Source organism: Oncorhynchus tshawytscha, linkage group LG17 (genome assembly GCF_018296145.1).
Source record: "Oncorhynchus tshawytscha isolate Ot180627B linkage group LG17, Otsh_v2.0, whole genome shotgun sequence".
Taxonomy (NCBI): Eukaryota; Metazoa; Chordata; class Actinopteri; order Salmoniformes; family Salmonidae; genus Oncorhynchus; species Oncorhynchus tshawytscha.
In genome coordinates, this window is record NC_056445.1 from 20,113,759 (window position 1) to 20,136,826 (window position 23,068).

At 43.8% G+C, this 23,068-nt stretch overlaps 2 protein-coding genes across 3 annotated transcripts in view; one reads left to right on the forward strand and one right to left on the reverse strand.

Moving 5' to 3' along the window:
- LOC121839786 (nectin-3-like protein) overlaps positions 1-10,287 on the reverse strand; it is a 45,838-nt gene extending 35,551 nt beyond the window's left edge. For both annotated transcript variants that reach the window (XR_006079234.1, XM_042300376.1), the window contains exons 1-2: positions 10,031-10,287; positions 6,721-6,825 (exon numbers count right to left, since the gene is read on the reverse strand). Coding sequence is in view for 1 of the 2 variants with exons in the window: in XM_042300376.1 (XP_042156310.1) it covers positions 6,721-6,792 (72 nt within the window). In the remaining variant the exon portion in view is untranslated. The remainder of the gene's footprint in view (positions 1-6,720; positions 6,826-10,030) is intronic.
- Positions 10,288-10,710: 423 nt separating this feature from the next.
- On the forward strand, positions 10,711-15,661 carry rps16 (ribosomal protein S16). The gene is made up of 6 exons (XM_024377286.2): positions 10,711-10,812; positions 10,903-10,954; positions 11,852-11,953; positions 14,962-15,058; positions 15,197-15,244; positions 15,475-15,661. The coding sequence occupies exons 2-6, from the start codon at positions 10,907-10,909 to the stop codon at positions 15,618-15,620; spliced, it is 441 nt and encodes a 146-aa protein (XP_024233054.1). The 5' UTR covers positions 10,711-10,812; positions 10,903-10,906; the 3' UTR covers positions 15,621-15,661.
- Positions 15,662-23,068: the final 7,407 nt, after the last annotated feature.

Here is a 23,068-nt window from a genome sequence, read left to right on the forward strand (position 1 = left end):
TAAACATTCATTCAAACAGCACTTTCGGGCGTTATGCCAGCAGCTCTTCGTTGTGCCTCAAGCATTGCGCTGTTTATGACTTCAAGCCTATCAACTCCCGAGATGCGGCTGGTGTAACCGAAGTGAAATTTGCTAGCTAGTTAGCGCGCGCCAATAGCGTTTCAAACGTCACTCGCTCTGAGCCTTGGAGTGGTTGTTCCCCTTGCTCTGCATGGGTAATGCTGCTTCGAGGGTGGCTGTTGTCGTTGTGTTCCTGGTTCGAGCCCAGAGAGGAGCAAGGAGAGGGACTGAAGCTATACTGTTACACTGGCAATACTAAAGTGCCTAGAAGAACATCCAATAGGCAAAGGCTAATGAAATACAAATGGTATAGATGGAAATAGTCCTATAATTCCTATAATAACTACAACCTAAAACTTCTTACTTTCTTATTGAAGACTCATGTTAAAAGGAACTACCAGCTTTCATATTTTCTCATGTTCTGAGCAAGGAACTTAAACGTTAGCTTTCTTACATAGCACATATTGCACTTTTACTTTCTTCTCCAACACTTTGTTTTTGCATTATTTAAACCTAATTGAACACGTTACATTATTTATTTGAGGCTAAATTGATTTTATTGATGTATTATATATTAAAGTTAAAATAAGTGTACATTCACTTACACTGTTGTAATTGTCATTATTACAAATAAATAAATAAAATAAAAATAAAAATTTCCGATTAAACGGTACCGGCATCTTTAGTCCTGCAATAAATTGGTATCGGCGTTGAAAAAAATCATAATCGGTCGACCTCTAAATGAAACGCCTACTAAAGCACACCAATAAGAAGAGACTTTCTTGGGCCAAGTTACACGAGCAATGGACATTAGACCAGTGGAAATCTGTCCTTTGGTCTGATGAGCCCAAATTTGAGATTTTTGGTTCCAATCGCTGTGTCTTTGTGAGACGCAGAGTAGGTGAACGGATGATCACTGCATACACATGCACAGTTTCCCACCGTGAAGAAGGTGTGATGTTGTGGGGGGTGCTTTGCTGGTGACACTCTGTCAGTGATTTATTTAGAATTCAAGGCACACAGCAATCTGCAGCGATATGCCATCCCATCTGGTATGCGCTTAGTGGGACTATCATTTGTTTTTCAACAGGACAATGACCCAAGACACCTCCAGGCTGTGTAAGGGCTATTTGACCAAGAAATAGAGTGATGGAGTGCTGCATCAGATGACCTGGCCTCCACAATCACCTGACCTCAACCCAATTGAGATGCTTTGGGATGAGTTGGACCGCAGAGTGAAGGAAAAGCAGCCAACAAGTGCTCAGCATATGTGGGAACGCCTTCAAGACTGTTGAAAAAGCATTCCAGGTGAAGCTGGTTGAGATAATGCCAAGAGTGTGCAAAGTATTTTTTTACTTGTTTAACACTTTTTTGGTTAATACATGATTCCATGTGTTATTTCATAGTTTTGATGTCTTCACTATTATTCTACAATGTAGAAAATAGTACAAATAAAGAAAAACCCTTGAAAGAGTAGGTGTGTTAAAACATTTGACTGGAAATATATATTTTTTTTACTGGACTGATGGCCTGTGTAGCAGTGTGATGTTGTTCCCCTAGATTATGCACCAAGTTGCACACAAGGACCAATTCAAATAGGCCAGGTCAAGAGGGGATGTTAACAATTTGATGATAATAATAATTCAGTGTATTTTTTTTAGTTAATTACAGCTGCATAGCTAATGTTTTTCTTTGGTGTACAAACACTTTTTCATATCAATATTGTACATACATGTGATTGTAAAAGTTGTGTATATTTTGGTTTGGCCCATCGCGGGTTATCTGTATTTCCATGCCCCCTTATTGTTCTCTTTTGCCTGACCTTCGTCTAGCAAGGTGCCTGAGAGCTTGGACTGCGCCAAGGGTCAACATAATGTGTGTTGTCTCTTTGTGTGCAGGGCAAATAAAAATAATTCAATTAGCAGATCTTCAGTTGTGGCAGCATCCTAATTAAAAGTACACAACGCAGAACGAACCACGGTACAAACTGGTGCCGCGACCTGCCGACTGGTCAGCCCAAGCCGACCACCGGAGCTGTGTATGTGGAGGAGCTGCGCGATCTGCGCCTGCGCACTTGATGGTTTGCTATAAGTGAATGTATACTGTAAATAGTGAAGGTGAATGTAGCATATTCACTAGATAAGGCTATTGGTGTTTATTTGCATGTTTTCAGGGAATTTGTTTATTGCATTTTTTTATATTTGTCTGCAGTAAATTACATTGTATTTTAGTGCTCTATTGAGCCATGGAAGACTCAACTCCATAAGATGAGTTATGCTGGCGATTTTAGTGTGGGTAGAGGGAGGGGTGTCCTTGCATTTACACCATTTGTACAGTCAGCTCCTGGGAGTAGTGTTTGCTAGTCCTGAGTTTACAAGCACTGGGAGGGGTAGGCTGTTTACTCCACCTGACCAGGGTATCCCACCTCTGTCTTTTGATGTACCATCATCCCTAGTCCTCAGTAATAATGGGACACCTCCGAGTCAGCTTAGTGACCTCATTAAGCAGATTGGTTCAGAGATAGGAGAATCTATCAAAGCAAGTTTACTGCAGCCTGTGGCTTCAAGTCTTTCTCCTGCCCATTCCCCTCACCAATCCCAGCAGTTTCCCCTGCCTGAACAATTTGGGTCAACCTTTATTGATGCGTCCAAGCTGAATTTGGTTGTGAAGTCAGAGGTTAGTGCTCCACCTTTCTTTAGTGGTGATGGCTCAGATAAGTACTCTGTCCTGGAGTGGGAGGAGCTAATGGGAGTCTACCTAGAGAAGAGGGGTTGCACTGGGTCTGAGAATGTTGGGGAAGTGATGTCCAGGCTCATGGGGAGGGCACAGGATGTGACCAAAGTCTGGATGCGTAACAACCCTGTTGTCACAGATGTTAAGGCAGTATTCAATGTTCTCAAGCAACACTTTGGGGATACTGTCTGCTCAGGCATGCCATTAGATGATTTCTATTCAATGAAACTATATGCTAATGAGGGTCCACTAGATTTCTGGATTAGGCTTAACAAAGCTGCAGAGACAGCTGAACAGTACCTTGTAAGTGAGGGTAGAACCTTGCGCAATCAGTGCTCAGAGTTGGCAGTCATGTTTGTACGCAACTGTTCTGATAAAGAGTTGGCCCAAGTGTTCAAATGCAACCCCCTTCGTGACTGGACAGCCAGTGAGGTACAGGATCGTTTGGATGAACTGTTAAGGGAGCGTAAAGCATGTACAACACAACTTTCACAGCAGGTGGCTGCTGTCTTTGACTCCCACCAGGAGGAAGTGGATCCTGTCAGCAGACCTAATAGATCATCGTTTTCTCGATGTGGCCGTGAACCAGAACAGGCCCCATCTGTATCTGAGGGTGGGACATTAGAGAAAGTTTTGAGTTTGTTTGAGAAGGCTCTTCTCAGCAATACTCAGTCTGTGAAAACAGTTTCCTAAACGTGAGTGTGAGTGCGCCATCTGTGGAAGCACTAATCACTGGACCAGAGCTCACTGTCAGATGCACCAGCTGTGTTTCAAGTGCTTCTCTCCTGGCCACATGAGCTTTGACTGTAGTGAGACTGGGGAGCGGAAGAGCCCTGGAGATGGACAGACTGGCAGGTCTCAGGAAAACTAGAAAGCCTCCATTCTGATGAGGGCAATGTGGGGCGGTCTAATTTTTCCTCCACTGATGATGATGATATCCAATCCGTTTATTCTTATTTTTGTGAGTCAGTACCCAAGAACAACACAGTAATTTTTCAGAACACAATGACAATTACTCAGAATGACAGTTTGTTTTACACCACTGTGCTGGTACAGGATAAAGTTGAGCTGAAGGGGATGTTAGATAGTGTATCCATGGCTACTACTCAGATATTGTACCTCGGTTGGGGGAGGCAGGAGTGGTAGAGGGGAACTTTCTAGCTCCTTCAGACATCATCCTGGTGGGTTGTGGTGGGATGCAAACTAGCCCAGTGGGCATGTGTGACTTAAAAATACAGCTTTATGGCTTCAGTTATGTAGTCCCAGTGCTTATTGTAGATGGGCAGGTTGATGAACTCATTGTGGGTACTAACGTGTTGAAGTCTCTGATTAGACAGTTCAAATCAAATGACAGCTACTGGCGGGTGGTGGGTACGCCAGGTCCTTCTGGCCAGTGTGATGACAGCCAGTTCCTGCGTCTCCTATCAAATCAGGAGAGATGGAGAGGAGACTCCATCCCAGATAAAGTGGGCACCATTAAGTTGAAGAGAGCAGTAACACCCCAGCCCATGAGTGAGCATCTGGTGTGGGGCCGCCTACCCCCAAAGACAAAACTCTCTGTGGGCAGTACTGTTGTTGAGCCCAGCACGTCTCGTTGTGTGAATCGACACATACTAGTAGGGAGAGTAGTTACGCCTCTGTGGGGAGATGGGTGGCTCCCTTTGAAGATTGTGAATCCAACAACTTCGCCAGTTACCCTGAGACGAAATGCTAAAGTGGCAGATGTGTATCCTTGCATTGCATTGGAGGATTTTGATGATGTCAAGCAGCAAGCAGCTTACCAGAACGTGGCAAAAGTACAATGTGACAGCTCACATGGCAGTCTTACAGCTAAGAGTTCAGTTGGTGGCAGTGTAGTTAATGGCAACAGTACACTGAGAAATCTTGGACTTCAAGGCCTGTCTGTTGAGGGGTGTCCAGTTTCTCAGTTCTGGAAAGACAAACTCGTCAGTTTAATTGAGAAGTATGACACAGTGTTCTCTAGACATAGCCTGGATTGTGGAGAGGCAAAAGAGTTCTGCCATCGCATACGACTGACTGGTGACCGCCCATTTCGATTACACTGTCGTAGGCTTTCTCCAGCTCATCACCAAAAACTCAGGGAAACACTGGACGATATGGAGGAAAAGGAAATAGTCCGAAAATCCAGCAGCAAGTATGCCTCACCATTGGTGTTGGCATGGAAAAAGAATGGGGACTTGCGTCTATATACTGACTTTAGGTGGTTAAACGCCCATACAGTAAAGGATGCTCATCTCCTGCCTCATCAGGCTGATGTACTGGCTGCGCTGGGAGGTAATGCCTTCTTCAGCACAATGGACTTGACCTCAGTGTACTACAATGTGCCACTGCATGGAGAGGATAAGAAATACACTGCCTTTTCCTCTCCTTTAGGTCTGCACGAGTACAATCGTTTACCTCAAGGCCTTTGCAACAGCCCAGCTACTTTTATGAGAATGATGCTGACCATCTTTGGGGACCAAGACTTTCTAAGTCTCCTTTGCTATTTGGATGATCTGATGGTTTTTGCTAAGACGGAGAAAGAGAGTCTGCAGAGACTTGAGATGGTTTTTCAGCGGTTGCAGGAGCACAATATTAAACTGTCTCTGTCTAAGTGCATGTTTTTGAGGAGGTCTGTTAAGTTTTTGGGCCACATATTTCTCAGGAGGGCATAGCCACTGACCCTGCTAGGGTTCAAACCATTTTAAATGTGACTGAGAGTGAGATGGTGGAAGCTGATGGTGTCACTCCGTCCCCTAGCAAAATCCGTTCTTTCCTTGGTATGGTATTATACTATCAACACTACATTGAGAATTGTTCCATGGTTGCTAGGCCATTGTTTCAGCTGACTACAGGTCAGAAGAAGCCTAGGAGAGGCAAGGGCAGAAAGAGGCCTGGTCCCTCTTGCAGGCTCACTGCTGCAGACTGGACTGCCGAATGTCAATTCGCTTTTGAAGCAGCACTAGTTGACCAGGCACTGATGGCTCATCCAAATTTTTCTCAGCCATTTTTACTTTCTGTTGATGCATCTACTAGTGGTTTGGGAGCTGTACTATCCCAAGTGCAAGATGGGAAGGCCGTAGCAAGGCCAATAGCTTTTGCTAGTAAGTCTCTTAATCATGCACAATCCAAGTATCCTGCTCACCCGCGGGAATTTCTAGCCATGAAATGGGCAATTCATAATAAATTCAGCCATTGGCTGCGAGGGCATAAGTTTACTGTGTGGACCGACAACAATCCACTCAAATATATTCTTACAAAGCCGAGACTTGATGCATGTGAGCAGAGATGGGTTGCAGAGCTGGCACCCTTTGATTTTGATATCCAGTACATACCAGGGCCCAAGAATGTCGTTGCTAATGCTTTGAGCAGAGAGCCATTTGTCCGCTCCAAAGTTCTGCACCGACTGACAAGAATTCCATATGTTGTCCTGCTGGAAGAAGCCAGAGGTCTTTGAGTGGATGATGTACAAGACATGTTCCGTCTCTCCTGTGAAAAGCCTGAGGCTGACTGTAGAACGTCTATGGTTCCTGGGAGTGAGTTGAGTAGAGCTGGAGACAATGTCAGTGGGTTGGTTTCCTGTGAAGAGGTGTCTGCTGTCCTCCATGCTCACCACTGATGGAATGATGGTGCCACAGTGAGGGCCGTTTCACATGTGCATCATCTTGAGAAGTTGATGTCCATGGGTCAGAGCCCTTGACCTGTCCTTACACACAAGGAGCTGTGTGATAACCAGTCACTGGATCCTACCATCAGCAGAGTCATGTTCTTTGTAGATAGAGGCTGGCGCCCATCTAGGAGAGAGCGAGTCCTTGAAGCTAAAGAAACAGTTTATACTCTGGGGAAACCTCACCACACGGTTAGGGATTCTGTATCGTGTCTCAAAACACCCAGTGAGTAAGAAGAAAATATTCCAGTATGTCGTACCTGTGTCTTTGAGAGGCCTTGTGTTGAAGGAAGTTCATGATGATGCTGGCCATCAGGGTCAGCAGCGCACATTGTGGCTCACGAGACAGCGGTTTTACTGGGAATCTATGGAGAAGGATGTCAAGGAATACATGGCCCACTGTAAGAGATGTGTGTTGAGTAAAGCACCTGAGCCTGAAGCAAGAGCTCCACTTGTCTCCATTGTGACAACGGTGCCTTTAGAACTTGTATGTATTGATTTCTGGACTGCAGAAGATTCAAACAATAAGTCTATTGATGTGTTAGTAGTGACAGATCACTTTACTAAGCTGGCCTGTGCGTATCCATGTCCAAACCAGTCTGCTAAGACTGTTGCTCGTGTTCTCTGGAATAATTTATTCTGCATTTATGAGTTCGCTGATTGGATTCATTCTGACAGGGGTGCTAACTTTGAGAGTTTACTTATTGCAGAATTACTTCAGTTATCTGGTGTTGAAAAGTCCCACACCACACCTTATCATCCCATGGGTAACGGTCAAGCAGAACGTCTGAATCACACACTGTGTGGGATTATTAGAGCTCTGCCAGCTAGGTCCAAGGCTAAATGGCCTCTGATGTTGAACACATTGACATTCTCCTATAACTGCACTGTTCACGAGACTACTGGGTTTCCGCCCTTCTTCTTGATGTTTGGACGCACCCCTAGGTTGCCAGTAGATGATGTGTTTGAAAGTGTGCTGTTGGATGGGGACACAGTAGATGTGGATAAGTATGTCCAGTCTCTGGGTGAGGATATGAGAGAGGCCATGACATTGGCCCAGCAGCATGCCAGTAAGCAACAAAAGAGACAAGCCGAGGTCTACAACAAACGGTCTAAGGGTCACTCGGTGCAGAAGGGAGACAGAGTTCTACTTGCTAACAAGGGGGAGAGGGGCAAGAAGAAACTGGCTGATCACTGGGAGAGTGTGGTGTACATAGTGGTTGCGAAGAACAGCTCACTCAACACATATCGTATCCAACACCCTACCACTGGACGCATTTTCTCTTTTGCCTGACCTTCGGCTAGCAAGGTGCCTGAGAGCTTGGACTGCGCCAAGGGTCAACATAATGTGTGTTGTCTCTTTGTGTGCAGGGCAAATAAAAATAATTCAACGAGAAGACCTTCAGTTGTGGCAGCGTCCTAATTAAAAGTACACAACGCAGAATGAACCAAGCTACATCTGCATCTGATGGTCTGTCTGAGGGGAGGGAGCAGTGGTGAGGCTTCTTCTCACCCAACTCACAGTCCCTCCTCTCTCCCTCTGCTGAGAAAAAGGAACAGTCTTCCAGCTAATGGCAAAACTCAAGTTGTACTGCATTATTTATGCCTCATGTACCAATTAATGCTGTTAATCCTATGACCAGAGAAAGTTAAATAGTCCTCAATATTAAAAAAGACAAGCCGCTACTAATAACAATACAAGCTTATCGAAACACTTTGCTATACTCATTCATTATAGCTGAAGTGCTGGTTGTAAGCGAGAGGAAGTAGGGAGAATGTTCAACACTTATGAGCCATAAAATGTGCAAAGTGTTGACAGTTAGGAATAACAACTTAAACATGAACTTACTCATAAAAACAGCAGCTCTTTGCTGTAATCTTTGAGTCTCTCTCTAGTCAGTTTTAAAAGTTTTTAAAGTGTCAAGTATCCATTTTGCTATGTGTCCGAGGCTTCTTTTTACAGTCTATGGCTCGAGGAAACTGACCAGACGCGGTGATCTGATCTATCTGATTGGCCAGCGTTAGACCTATAGGTGCTATTGATTTGATCTCTGGGCTGCCAGGTAGACGGAGTACTACCTTCAGACACATGAAATGGTTCAAAATGCAACAATTTTTGCCTTCCCGGCGATAGGGCCACATAATCAAGTGCACCTACTGCCAACATCACAAAACCAAAAATAAACGCAAGGCTTTATCACAGTTTCTAAACCTAGGTGTAACATCTCCAGACTTCTGGAAACGCTTGCCAAGCAGACCAGGCCAGGGTTTGGGAAGTTAAACATTCGCCCTTCGTTTAAAAAAAATATATCTAAAGACAACCTATATTCGAGCCAGTGTCTTAAGTAGTTGAACATGTTATTACTCCAAACCCATGAAAGTGTCAAACTGACATTTTCATCAACAACAACTTTATATTGAAGGAGTGCCTTTGATTTGACAGCAGTCCGGCACTTGACAAACGCTACACCTGATGATGTGTTTCGGATTTCAGGTGGAGGTGTGTATTGCTATTGGGGAAGCAGTTTGCCTATCTTCGTACTGTTCTGCCTTTTGACTTTATCATTGGGTTTTTTTCCCAGAAATGTTCGGTGATCAACTAGGAATATGGATGCCCATTCCCGACAAAAAAACATGTTATGTCGATCATGTCTAAAAAAGGTTTGATACCAAGTTTAAATTTAGAAATATGTAAATAAATGTAAATATCTAGTTAACGCTTTTGTGTCAATATTGTTTTTATTGAAACAATCAAAATGTTTATGCCAAATGCCAGTTCGCCACATATTTGCTGGCGGCCAAACTGCTGATCTCTGCAACTTGGCCATCTAGAAATCCCCGATCAGCTTGTAGGTGATTTAATGGCAATGTTAGCTAGCTAACCTAATGCTACAAATTCATTTGAATCAGGTCTTTCTTTATACATGCCTGTTTGGATCAGCTGCAAAAACATTGGCAACTTTGTATTTGTAGTCGACTTTGTTTTTAAGTTATCCTCGGTCACAGAAAAATCATGTAATTCTATTTTTAGGCCAAAAAAAAACACTTAATGTTACCTTTTCTACAAGTGGTCTGTGCCAGGCGTTAGATTAAGAGCTTTTTCAAGTGCAATGGTTTTGGGAAACAGCTCGGAGATTTAACGATGCTCCTACAAAGGCTCTAATGATAAACTTGAACCTTTTTGGAAAACCCTTTTTTGCGTTCCAAACACATAAGACAGACATTTTCCCCTCAGCCCTCAAATTAATTTGAGTTGACCGCCCTTGTCCGGAAATGTGCCATTCGTTCGTCCCATGGTTGTTTTCAGTGATCATGGAACTGTTGTGTGTGTGCTTTATATGCGCTACAGTCATTTGACTGCATTTCATATCTTGGCTAGAAGACAAAGCATGCTAGCCATCCGACAATATCAGGTAAATCGAAAATGACTAAGTGTGATGTCAGGGAAAGTTGTATTGCGCTAGATAGTTTCCAAAAGCTAACTAAACAATTACTTTTACGATACGTGTTTGTGCCATCATGTGCATTAGTAGCAACATTTCTAACTTATTTACATTTGTTTTTACTTACACCTGTATGTTGACTTCTCCATATTGATGTTGGTTTTACATTTTGGCTGACTTTGTACATCCGTTAAGAAATCATCGCGAATTGAATTATGGGGCGTTTCAGCGTCCAGAGGGAATGGAGTTGTATGATCACAAACGAGGGCTAAGGGTCTTACGTTGCTAATTTACCTTGCTTTGCTAATTGTTTGGACAGCAAAGACGGCCTCGGGGATTCCCCCAAGGGCAAAAGGCGAGGGTAAATGGAGGGGGGTGTGTCTATTAATGTGTTTGAAATGCAGCGCCTCTGTGGTGCGGAAAGTGGGAAACCAAAGAGTTAATCTACAATGTCTTTCATCCTCTGAAAAACATGTTCGTACAGTGTCCTCTTCTGGACATAAATATTTCAGTCAGACCGTATTTATATATTAAAAAAAAAAAAAAATCTGACAGACAATGTTTAATTAATCAGCCATAATTAATTCCGACAATGTAAATTATTTGGGCCATGAATTTCTAATTTTGCAAAAATGTAAATTCATGGGCCAAATTGACATTATGACTAAATTAATTAAACATGTAAAATACAAATATTTTACTTAAATTATCAAAATACATGATACATTTTGTTGCTACAAAATAAAAATGAATTGTGGAGAAGTTTCAGACCAGATTACCGGCTTTTTCCCTCTGCCTGCAATTGTCGTAAATGCATTGCAAAGCCACAAACTGTCGTGCTACTGCCCCTGATTTTCGGTGTTTGAAACCCCCTTTCGGTCTTTTCGTACGGCACTAAAGCTGAAGACGGTATGTTCCCGCTTGAGCCCAGCTACAAATGCAAAAACATAATCTATTAATTATTTTTTGAAGGTAATCATTGTGATTTGATTGTTTCAGAAACATGCCGGCCAAAGGTCCTCTGCAATCTGTCCAGGTTTTCGGACGCAAAGTGAGTAAACTCTGAATTTATTCCACGTGTTGAGCCAACAAACTGACGTTAGCTAGCTAGTTCAGCCATGTTAGCCAAATAGACCAGAAATGTGTATTTGACCCCCCCCCAAAAAAAATTATACATTTACATTTGGAAATGTAAGTGACCGTCAATTTGACAACTTTATTGTCAAACGTCTAAATCTGCCTTGATTGCAGCCAGTGGCATATTGATATGAATAGCTACAAATGTTGCGGCCTGCTAGCTGCGTTAATCATTTAGCTAATTTTATGCCGGAAAGAATGTTCAGCTAAATCAACGCCAATTGTTTGATGTTGTGAGGTAGCTAACGTTTGTTCGCTGATTTATTATGCCACAATACTGCATTAGTTAACTAGAGTCGTGTTTATTTTTTATTACATCGTCTTTCACTAATTGTACTGTAGCTAGCGAGTTGCCATGACTTGGTCCACTCATCCCTCGTTACTACCTCAGTGTTTGGTTAATACATTGGCTGGCTAATTAGTGTTGCTTATAATAGTACTGTTAATCAGCAATCCCCTGAATGCCTTTTTTGGGGGTGTAAAACATTTGTTTGTAATGTTAATGTTCTCTGTTTAGCCACACCCGCTTCATAGAAAAGTGCACGTGTAATTAGCGAAAACCTAGCAAATGGTTGTGAACATTACTGTATTTTTATTTTGGGGCGGCAGATAGCCTAGTGGTTAGTTTTGGGCCAGTAACTTAAAGGTTGCTGGATCGAATCGCTGAACTGACAAGGTCACACAAAAAATCTGTCGTTCTGCCCATAACAAGGCAGTTAACCCACTGTTCTCCGGTAGGCTGTCATTGTAAATAAGAATGTGTTCTTAACTGACTTGCCTAGTTAAATAAAGGTTACACATCTCTTTGCAGAAAACAGCCACCGCTGTTGCTCACTGCAAGAGGGGGAATGGCCTTATCAAGGTGAATGGCAGACCCCTTGAGATGATTGAGCCAGCCACACTCCAGTACAAGGTGAGTCCTTAAAGGCAGATTGAAATGGACCGTTGTCCAAAATAAGGGATTTGCTCTTCTGCTGGTATCTTTATGAACAATGGCTTGACTTTTGATATTACAATAAAACAGTGTTGTATGGTCTGGCTATTATTAAGCTTTAGCTAATGCAGGCCTATGATATGAAGGTGGTGCGCCAACTGACTGACAGGTGAACTTAAGGTGAGGAACACTCAGGCCTACCAGTGTTACCCAATAATCTAATTCTTTGTTTAAAATATATATATAAATATATATATATATATATATATTCTGTTTGAAAATTAATGCATACGCCTCCTTTGAGTCTATCTGTAGATGCAGTAGCCTTCTGCCATAAAGAAATGCATGTTGGTGTCGTAGCATGCCACCGGCATATCTCTTGCTGTCTTCTGGGGTTAGTCCTAGTTTTTTTTTATGAATAACCCCAGTGTGTTGTCATATATGCCTATGCGTGCAAATCCCTGATACATTTAGTGCTCAAATCTGCCAACGGAACTGTGAAAGTAGCCTTAAAAACAACCCAAAAAATAGTGTGTAAAGTTTGGCATATGCTACAATCGAAACACAAGGAATGGCGTTTTCTCATTTGGCCAATATCCCTTGTTTATTGAAGGCGCTGGCTGTGCCAGGTCGGATCTGAATACATTTGGATGTCCGGTAAATTTAACCATTTTCCCTGGTATGTTGTCCGGCTACACATTTTCATGAAGGAAACTGAAATCGCATTGTTTTTATGGAGATTTTAGAATATTCACGTAAGTCTGTACCCTATTGGATGGAAACCTGCACATCATAGTTTACCAGCAGCCCCAAACGTCTAAAGAATAAGCTAACAAGCTTGTAAGAATTGTACTTAAACTCTCCCCTCATCTAGATGTTGAGCATTTGTCATCTCTATCTGTAATTTTATGTACAAAAGAGGAAATAACTCCCTGTCTTTATTGTGCACTCCCGGTTACTTTTTCTGTATTTTTTTACTGGCATAATCAATCCAAACTGCAATGGCCATTTGAATTGGAAGGGATATCTGTAACAAAACAAGTTTAATGCCTTTCAGTTTGCCACTCCTTCTATACTGGCTAAGCCTACAAGGTAGGGAGGGATGTATTTTCTATTTGTCGAGATTGGCAGTCTTTGAGGTTTTGAAAGTTAACCGTGATATTGAAGTACCCAACGTCGGTATGCTTTGTTTGGTTGTGTGGTACATTGGCACAGAAACCCGTTGGTAGAAGATTTGTAGCATATACAGTGCCTTCGGAAAGTATTCAAACCTTTTTGTTACGTTACAGCCTTATTCTAAAGTTGATTCAATAGTTTTTTTTCTCCATCGACCTACAAACTACCCCATAATGACAAAGCAATAACTGTTTTTTTACACGTTTGCTAATTTATCAAATAAAACCCGGGAATATCACATTTAAGTATTCAGGCCCTATACTCAGTAATTTGTTGATGCACATTTGGCAGCGATTACAGCATTGAGTCTTGGGTATGACTCTACAAGCTTGGAACACCTGTATTTGGAGAGTTTCTCCCGATCCTCTCAAGCTCTGTCAGGTTAGATAGGGAGTGTTGCTGCGCAGCTGTTTTAAGGACTCCAGAGATGTTAGAGAGCCCAGACTGGAACCTGATCTGGGCCATTCAAGGACATTCAGAGACTTGTCCTGAAGCCACTCCTGCGTTGTCTTGGCTATGTGCTTAGGGTCATTGTCCTGTTGGAAGGTGAACCTTGGCCGCAGTCTGAGGTCCTGAGCCATCTGCAGCAGGTTTTCATCAAGGTTCTCTGAACTTTGCTCCGTTCATATTTGCCTTAATCCTAACTAGTCTCCCAGTCCCTGCCACTGAAAAACATCCCAACAGCATGATGCTGCCATAACCATGCTTTGCCATAGGGATGGTGCCAGGTTTCCTCCAGACATGACTCTTAGCATTAAGGCCAAAGAGTTCAATCTTGGTTTCAGACCAGATAATATTTCTCATGGTCTGAGTCTTTAGGTTCCTTTTAGCAAACTCCAAGTGGACTGTCATGTGCCTTTTACTGAGGAGTAGCTTCCGTATGGCCACTCTACTATAAGGCCTGATTGGTGGAGCACTGCAGAGATGGTTGTCCTTCTGGAGGGTTCTCCCATCTCCACAGAGGAACTCTAGATCTCTGTCAGTGACTATTGGGTTCTTGATCACCTCCCTGACCATGGCCCTTCAACACTGATTACTCAGTTTGGCCAGGAGGCCAGCTCTAGGAACAGTCTTGGTGGTTCCAAACGTATTCCATTTTAAGAATGATGGATACCACTGTGTTCTTTGCTATCTTCAATGCTGCAGAAATTTGCTTTGTCGTTATGGGATATTGTGTAGATTGCTGAGAATTTTAGTGATCCATTTTAGAATAGGGCTGTAACGTAACAAAATGTGGAAAAAGTCCATTTGTCTGAATACTTTCCAAAGGCACTCTATTTTAAATATTTAAATATGGCTTCAAAATGTTTAGTCTGTTTACCTCTAGCTGATTGTTTGCAGCTGGCTCTGATCTTAGTGTAATGTGACAGGCAGGGAGAGAAGAGCTTGTCTGGTAGTCAGCGAACCCCCAACCTTCTGGCTCATAGACCTGTAGCATCGACTGCCACAAACCATGGTGAAGTGGCAGTCGATATCCACGTTTAGAAACACAGGGTTATCGTTTGCCGCAAACATTATTGGGTTAATTCTGGTGGGGGGGTTCCATTTATTTTACTGTACAAGTGGAGTGTCATGTGAGGGGGAACACATTTTGTTGGTGAGGGGGTGCATTTTGACACTGAGATGGACCAGTCCCCTTCTAGTGAATTTGCTAACTATTTCATGTATGTGTAACGTGGCTTCTTATAGAGCTGCTGTTGGTTTACTAAGCCCAAGTTCAACATGGGTCTTCATTCAGCTAAATGTCTGGTTGTGTGTCTGCAAGATATAGACATTGTGTGCGTCCTTGACAAAGTTTCTCTCTGTTGTAGCTGCTGGAGCCAGTGCTGTTGCTGGGAAAGGAGCGTTTTGCTGGAGTTGACATCCGAGTGCGAGTGAAGGGTGGTGGACATGTCGCACAGATCTACGGTGACTTGTTTTTACAACTGGAAGCTGCTCTACTTCAGTTTAGCCATATCATCTCAGTAGAAACTGATGCCTTGATTTGAAATAACTGTACTTGACTGAATATGGCCGTTTGTCTTACGCTGTGCCTTCTCCTTGCAGCTATTCGTCAGTCCATCTCCAAAGCCCTGGTCGCATACTACCAGAAATGTAAGAGAATCATTTTACTGTACATGAAATAATGCATAATCTTGTTTTCAATGGAATATTGCCTCTTGATAAAATATTTGAGTGTTACTTTGGACTAATTTTTGCAGGAAGCAATATTGCTATGTTGGGTTTTATCCCTTTTGGATGATGGCGGGTGCATGAGTGCTGCCTTTCCATTTGGTCAAGAAAGATGGTTCACTAACTAACCCGTCCTGCTAATATCCCGCCAGATGTGGATGAGGCCTCCAAGAAGGAGATCAAGGACATCCTGATCCAGTACGACAGGACCCTGCTGGTTGCCGACCCTCGTCGCTGCGAGTCCAAGAAGTTCGGTGGACCAGGAGCCCGTGCCCGCTACCAGAAGTCTTACCGTTAACATCTGTACATTTTCATGTAATAAAGTTGAGGGAGAAAATATTTATGGCCTGTTTCTTTAAACTTGCTTGATATAATAGTTTTATTAATGACCATCAAGCACTACTTGGAAAGTGTTTTTAAAGGTAGACTGCGATAGGATGCAGAAAGTAACTGGCATATGGGGTATATTTCCACAACCAAGAGCGTTGAAGCATGAGGCTCAGCTGTTTTGGTCCCGTGGCAACCACGCTGTGAACGGCGTGAAGCGAACCTGTGCAGATGGTGACCTATGAGGGCAGTCTTGCATCGCTCAATATCTGTGGTGCTGCTTCTGGCAATGCCATTTTATTGTCTACCTTTTTTAGTAGTTAAACACTATCCTCTGGGTTTCACCCAAATGCATTCAATTAATTGCTAGACTAGAACTGGGTTGTTGAAATGGCTGAAGTGAATAAGCATTATAGCAGGAGTATGTTATGCTTGCTCTCATCCCACGTCTGCCGTGGGGAACCTTGAGCATCACTACAAGCTTCTTGTCATCCCATGTCTTTTCAGCTTGGGGCCATTTCACATTTAACTATGCATTGTGTATTTCAGTCAAATCTTGAATTTGGAATTGTCATTCCAAAAATTATACTTAGTTCTAATCCATTTTAGTGGAGTGCCTTTCAATGTCAGCATTATACTGGTCAAAACCATGAGTCTGTTCAGCTGTTGACAAAGCAAAGGACATACACCGAAGAAAAATATAAACGCAACATGGTAAGTGTTGGTCTCATGATTCATGAGCTTAAATATAAGATCCCAGAATGTTCCATACCTACAGGCTCTCATTTTGTGCACAATTTCGTTTACATCCCTGTAGTGAGCGTTTCTCCTTTGCCAAGGTAATCCATCCACAAGATAAGTGGTGTGTATCAAGAGACTGATTAAACAGCATGATCATTACATAGGTGCATCTTGTGCTCGGGACAAACTGCCACTCTAAAATGACGTTAAGTCACAACACAATGCTACAGATGTCTCAAGTTTTGAGTGCAATTGGCATGCTGACTTCAGAAATGTCCACCAGAGCTATTGCCAGAGAATTTAATGTTCATTTCTATACCATAAGCTGCCTCCAATGTTTTAGAGAATCTTCACTTACCGGATCATCTTGAGACCAGCCACCTAGACAGCTGATGAAACTGGTACACTTCTGTCTTATAAAGCCCTTTTGTGGGGTTCTGATTGGCTGTGCCTGACTCCCCTGTGAGTGGGCCTATGCCCTCCCAGGTCCACCCATGGCTGTGCACTGCCCAGTCATGTGAAATCTGTAGATTATGCCCTAATGAATTTATTTCAATTGATTTACTTCTATGAACTGTAACTCAGTAAAATTGTTGCATTTTGTGTTTTATATTTTTGTTCTGTGTACTTTTATTGTAAACATGCCTATTGTAGGCTCCCGGGTGGGGGCAGTGGTCTAAGACACTGCATCTCAGTGCTAGTGGTGTCACTACAGACCCTGTTTTGATTCCAGGCTGAATCACAACCGGACGTGATTGGGAGACCCATAGAGCGACCCACAATTAGCCCAGCGCCGTCTGGGTTTAGGCCGTCATTGTAAATCAGAATTTGTTCTTTAGCTGACTTGCCTAGTTAAATACATTCATTTTGAATGGACCAAGTTGTCTTGTTCTGCGTTCAGTGCTCAGTTTGTTTTTCTTCTCCTCCACCTAGTCCTAGAATGAACAACGGCCTACCTCCAGTATATGGGGTACATATACCTCCATCTGTAACATGTTTCTAGATTTGATACTAGTTTTTAGATTTGATACTAGCTTCTATTGTACTTGTGGAATGGATTGGACAGAAGCAGATTTGTTAGATACCTAACTTAAATTTCTCTGATTTCAACTGCTCCCTTTTCACCAGAAGAGGGTGCTGTGTGACAAAGTACGAATCCAATCACACAAACATGTTAACAGCTCAAAATCGAGTCAAAGCTTTGCCTGTTCCACACAGCACAAGGTTCTTCTGTTCATTAAACTCAATTTCTCTGATCATTGATTCACTCAACTTAATTTCCTCAGTGTGAGCCCCTCACAGGGAAACTATCCGCTATCCATAAGGAGCTTTGGTAATGGAAAAATGTATCAATCAAGAGATCAGAGTATTGTTGCTCCTAAAAGTCAGTTAAATTGTCTTATTTTATATAGTCTCCACTATGGTCAACAGATAAACATAAATGAGTTGACCATGGAGTTCTCTGTCTGGTGATGAACAAAGACCACCACAGCCACAAACATTGTGCCTGTGCAGATAAAAAAATACTCACTTTGTAAGGAGCAGCGTACTGCATGTGGGATTGTTTGTTTCCTGTGCCCAAGGTGTTATTTGGTCCTTCGGGTTTTGTTCATTAACACATTTGCAGGAGAAGCTGTAACATCTGTGGCTGGTTGACCTTGAAGCACAACAGAGCAAAAGGCATGTGGTCTTGGTCTCGTTTTTCCTGATTTAAATATAGCTGGTTAACATACTGAAGGTGTAGGCCTACCTCTCTGTTTTCAGTCCCTGGTTATGATACATCCTGTGCAGTCTTTTTACTGAACCGTAAATTGTTTGTTCTGCTGCTGCCTCCATTTAAAGTGTATACCAACCAGTGGAGATGCCCAGGTGAGCGGTGTTGAGCTGAGCCCCAGATGTGCTGTCTCTGTCTAGGCAATGGGCATGCCTATTTACTGCACTCCAATAATCAACCCAGCAGGGAGACCCAATGCTACTGTTGTTTACTCTCTGCTCCTGGATCCCTGGCCCTAACCTCTCCTCTACGGCCCTATCTGGCCCTGGTCGTTGACATCAGCACAGAGAGAACCCACAGTAATATACAGTAGCTGTTAACTCCTTTTGGGATTGGGATGCAATGGCAATTATAGAATATTTACTTTGAGAGTTGTAGAATATGTAATGATATTTAATCATTCAACTTGTTAGGTAAAAACCTTTGATGTGTCCAAATGATGTCATTTACGATGAGGCCTTGTTGAGGTACAGTGTGGCCCTGTTGAGGTACCACCCCCATGTGGTACTAAACACTTGTACACACACTGGTGCACCTGGATTTCCTCTGTTCACACCTCATTTTGCCTCCGCTAATCACACAAACAATAGAGGTGTTGGTCCAGGATGCATTTTGTCATCACACTACACCCACCCCCCCCTGCCCATACACACACTTTCTCTATCAGTGGCCTACTTTGAAGAGAGAGGATAGTCATTAACACCCCCCTTGGGCTTCTTTGCCCTGGGTGAGTAAATAACAATTGATCGAGCAGGGTGTCAGAGACCCTGGGATAACAGGACAGTAGCTCGCACAAACAAATGCTGGGTTGGCTGGAGAGGAAATATAGCTTAGCCAAGCAACACGCCACTGTTTGGGCTTGGGAGTCTTATTGAGGGACACTCTCTCCCTAGCCCCTATCGCTCTCTCCCTAGCCCCTATCGCTCTCTCCCTAGCCCCTATCGCTCTCTCCCTAGCCCCTATCACTCTCTCCCTAGCTCCTATCGCTCTCTCCCTAGCCCCTATCGCTCTCTCCCTAGCTCCTATCGCTCTCTCCCTAGCTCCTATCGCTCTCTCCCTAGCCCCTATCGCTCTCTCCCTAGCCCCTATCGCTCTCTCCCTAGCTCCTATCACTCTCTCCCTAGCCCCTATCGCTCTCTCCCTAGCCCCTATCGCTCTCTCCCTAGCCCCTATCGCTCTCTCCCTAGCTCCTATCACTCTCTCCCTAGCCCCTATCGCTCTCTCCCTAGCCCCTATCGCTCTCTCCCTAGCCCCTATCACTCTCTCCCTAGCCCCTATCACTCTCTCCCTAGCTCCTATCACTCTCTCCCTAGCCCCTATCACTCTCTCCCTAGCTCCTATCACTCTCTCCCTAGCCCCTATCGCTCCCTCCCTAGCCCCTATCGCTCTCTCCCTAGCCCCTATCGCTCTCTCCCTAGCCCCTATCAGACTGTCGCTGGGGGGAGGGAGAGAAGTAGCAGGGGGCGGCAGGTAGCCTAGAGGTTAAGAACATTGGGCCAGTAATCAAAAGGTGGGCAAGGCACTTAACCATAATTGCTCCTGTAAGTTGCTCTGGATAAATGACTAAAATGTACAAGAGGAGAGGGGGAGGCTTTATTCAGCCAGGGTACAACAGCACTGGACACTGTTATTTTCTGGGTGGAACAGACAAAGCAGATGTCCTTTTTTCTGTTAGAGCAGGCTATTGTGATTCGGTAAGCCGTGTCGGATCATACCTGTGTGGAGCTTCCTGAAACACAGGCATGGAAAATGTTCACAGGCATGGAACATTTTTGCAATGATTAGCTTTTTTTTTTACAGGCCCAGTAGAGCAGAGTAGTTGGCATTTTCTTTTGGCCTTGGCTTTTGTGAAGGAACACAGTATTTTGTGATAAAAAAAATAAGCACTTGGCTGAAATGGCAGCACCACCTGTGGTTGAATAGCATTTGCCCCCACAGACCTGCCTGAGCCCTGGCCTCCATCAGCAAAAAGCTGTGTTTTCTATTGTAGCTCCCTTCATATGGTTCCTTACTCCACTCGTCTTCACCCAGAGTCGCTGACCAATCCTTTTTAGTGGGCTTTTGAACAATAGAGCCAGAATAGAATGTTGAGCCGATGATTGATTCATCTCGACTGTTTTGTTCCAGACACAGAGGCCTGCCCTCCCATGCTCACAACAGCACATCGGGGTTGTTTTTGGGTCTGAAACCAGCCAGAATCAGGCCCGGAGTTACTGACCCTGAGCAATTAGTCACACTTTGGCTCGCCAGCATTGACTCATTCCCAATGTATTTACCCCTAGACTTGAACTAAAGTGGAATTAGTCCCACTGAACTCACATCGCTCAGCTTTTGTCTCCCATTAACGGCCCTCTCTATTGCTCCCTCCCTCTCTCAAACACACATACACACACGGTTTGGGCAGTGTGGTGGCACTGAACGTGGCCTTGGAGTGGAACCCCATGTGTAACGAGACAGGGGGTCAGGTTGTGTTCCCCAGAGTGTGAACCCCTGACACCCGACCCAGGCTGAGGGTCACAGGGTTCCCCGTACACCCAGAATCACCCCCATCCCCTGGGCTGGCGGGACAGAGAGGCCTGGACCTGTGATGATCCCCAAAAGCGCCAGGGCTCTTGAGGGGTTAGACAGCCTGCTCAGGCCCTCTGTAGACATAACATATTGACTGGACTACACTCCACACTGCCACCAGTACCACACTAAGACAAGAGCTTTTAGCACAGAGAAACTGGAAAACACTGATCTGAAAGAATTGCTGTTTTTAACACACATTATGACAGTAGCATGCTCACATAATGATTGAGGATAATGGGAACACATGGGAGAAATCATCAGAATGGTATTTAGGGTTAACTGCAAAAAGTCCTCATCGTGTGCTGTTGTGCCTACAGTACTGTACCAAGTGTGGTCCCTGCAGGTCCTGAGGCTCTGTGTCTATCAGGCTCTGGGCAGATAAGGGACATGCTTAATTAAACGCCCTAAAGGCTGTTGAAAGGCACCGGACGCTGCCAGCACGAGAGGACTTGACATCCGAGTGTCCGTCTTTCACTGAGGTGGTTGTTCAACCAGGAGAGGGGGCTAGGCGTGACGGGGCCCAGTTACAGCACCATGCCTGCCAGAGTCATCACAGAGCTGGGGATGGAGGGAGGAGGAGGGGAGGTTTGTGGTGTAAAATGTAATGGCTTATCCAGATACTCTGCCAGCTCCTAGCCTCTCACTCTCTCACTCTGTCGCTCCCCCCTCCTCTCTCTCTTTCTCCCTCTCTCGCTGTCTCTCTCTCTCTCCCTCCTCTCTCTCTGTCTCTCGCTCTCTCCCTCTCTCTGTCTCTCTCTCACTTTGGCCTCGGTGTCCATGGCTCCAAGACTAGAAGAGAGCCCTGCGCCCCAGAGACCAATGGCCCCTCCTCTTCTCCCCTCCTGCACACACACACACACACACACAGACATACACATTCCTGGAGAAAAGGATGGGAGCGTGACAATCGGGAAACAACGGCTGTTAGTTACAGAAAATGCATTACACTGTGGGCTGGGGGAGAGGAGCGGAGGAGAGGAAGTGCTGGGATTAGGCAGAGTTTGGAGACGGAGAACGGCCCATTTCTACCATCCGGTAAACTGCTCAGATTTATAAGATCTCTGGGGACGCTGATGCCCCATCCTTGTCAGCTCCTGACTTTAAAATAAGCCTAAATCGGCGCATGGCAGTTGTCGGTAGGCCATGTGTAGGTCAGAACTGTCATTCACAGGAAAAATAAAGAAAACTTAAATTCTTATCAGGTTGTAAAGGTGTTTGAATAACAATTGTTTGAATATGACATTTCAGACCCTCTACTAAAAACCAACTAATCCCTATGCGGCATCAATATGAGTCAGAAACATTTATTCTGGTGTCAAACTTGACTACAGTGTAAATAGGATACATTTTGAACCTTAGTGTGTCTCAACAAGTAAATTAAGGTTGCGTTTGGATTACAATTATGTAAACAAGTCATGTCCCTTTTACCAAGCTCTACGTGCAACTGGCCCCTCTGCCCACTTCGCTTCATTTCATTGAATGGGGTTCCGTTGTTTCATTGCCCCCAACGCGTTCAAAAGGTCAGATGTTTTTGACTGAAAAGCCCTATACGGATTGACCATGCACTTAATGCTTCCAGCAGGATGCACAGACAGCTAGTTTGCATGCCCTGCCGAAGGACCCTATAATGCGGAATAGGTGGTTGGGAGTCCGTTGGTCCCCAGTGGTTGCGAGTATACCGGTAGCTAGACTGCTGGTTATGTATATTTTGAGACTCGTTATCATTATCATCGCTAGCATAGCGTTAGCCTACCTCAATACAATGCAGATTTGGCTTGGAAACATAATATTTCAAAAGACTAAATTAGTAGGAAAACCATTTTTCATGATTGTGATGTCACCACATTGACTTTAGACAGCTAACTAAGATTGAAGACACCACTACATTTTAGCATGATAACATTAGCATTACTAGCTATTTTTGACAAACTTTGCTAGTAACAGTAATGACATCTCTCTAAAGTAAATTTGACAACATCATAATATGGCAAAGTTGTTTCCTACAAATTATTTTCATACTTTAGCAACCCATGTCTAGGGGAGAAATACATATTGTGGTACTAGACAACTCATTTCTGACTACAGCAGTGTACAAACTAGCAGCAACAAACTCAAACCAACCCAGGGATATAGCAAAACATGTCACAGTTGGTTGCATAGGGTGACAGCGTCTTCGGCCTGAATCTAATAGAATCCTGAGCCAGTCAGTCTACATCTGTAAAACATAGAATCAGCTTCACATCTGAAGTTAAATAGAAAGGTGAATGGAGGGATCAGGTTGGTTCCATCAAGCTAATCACAACCACCATTGATAATGTAATCAGTGTGTTTGT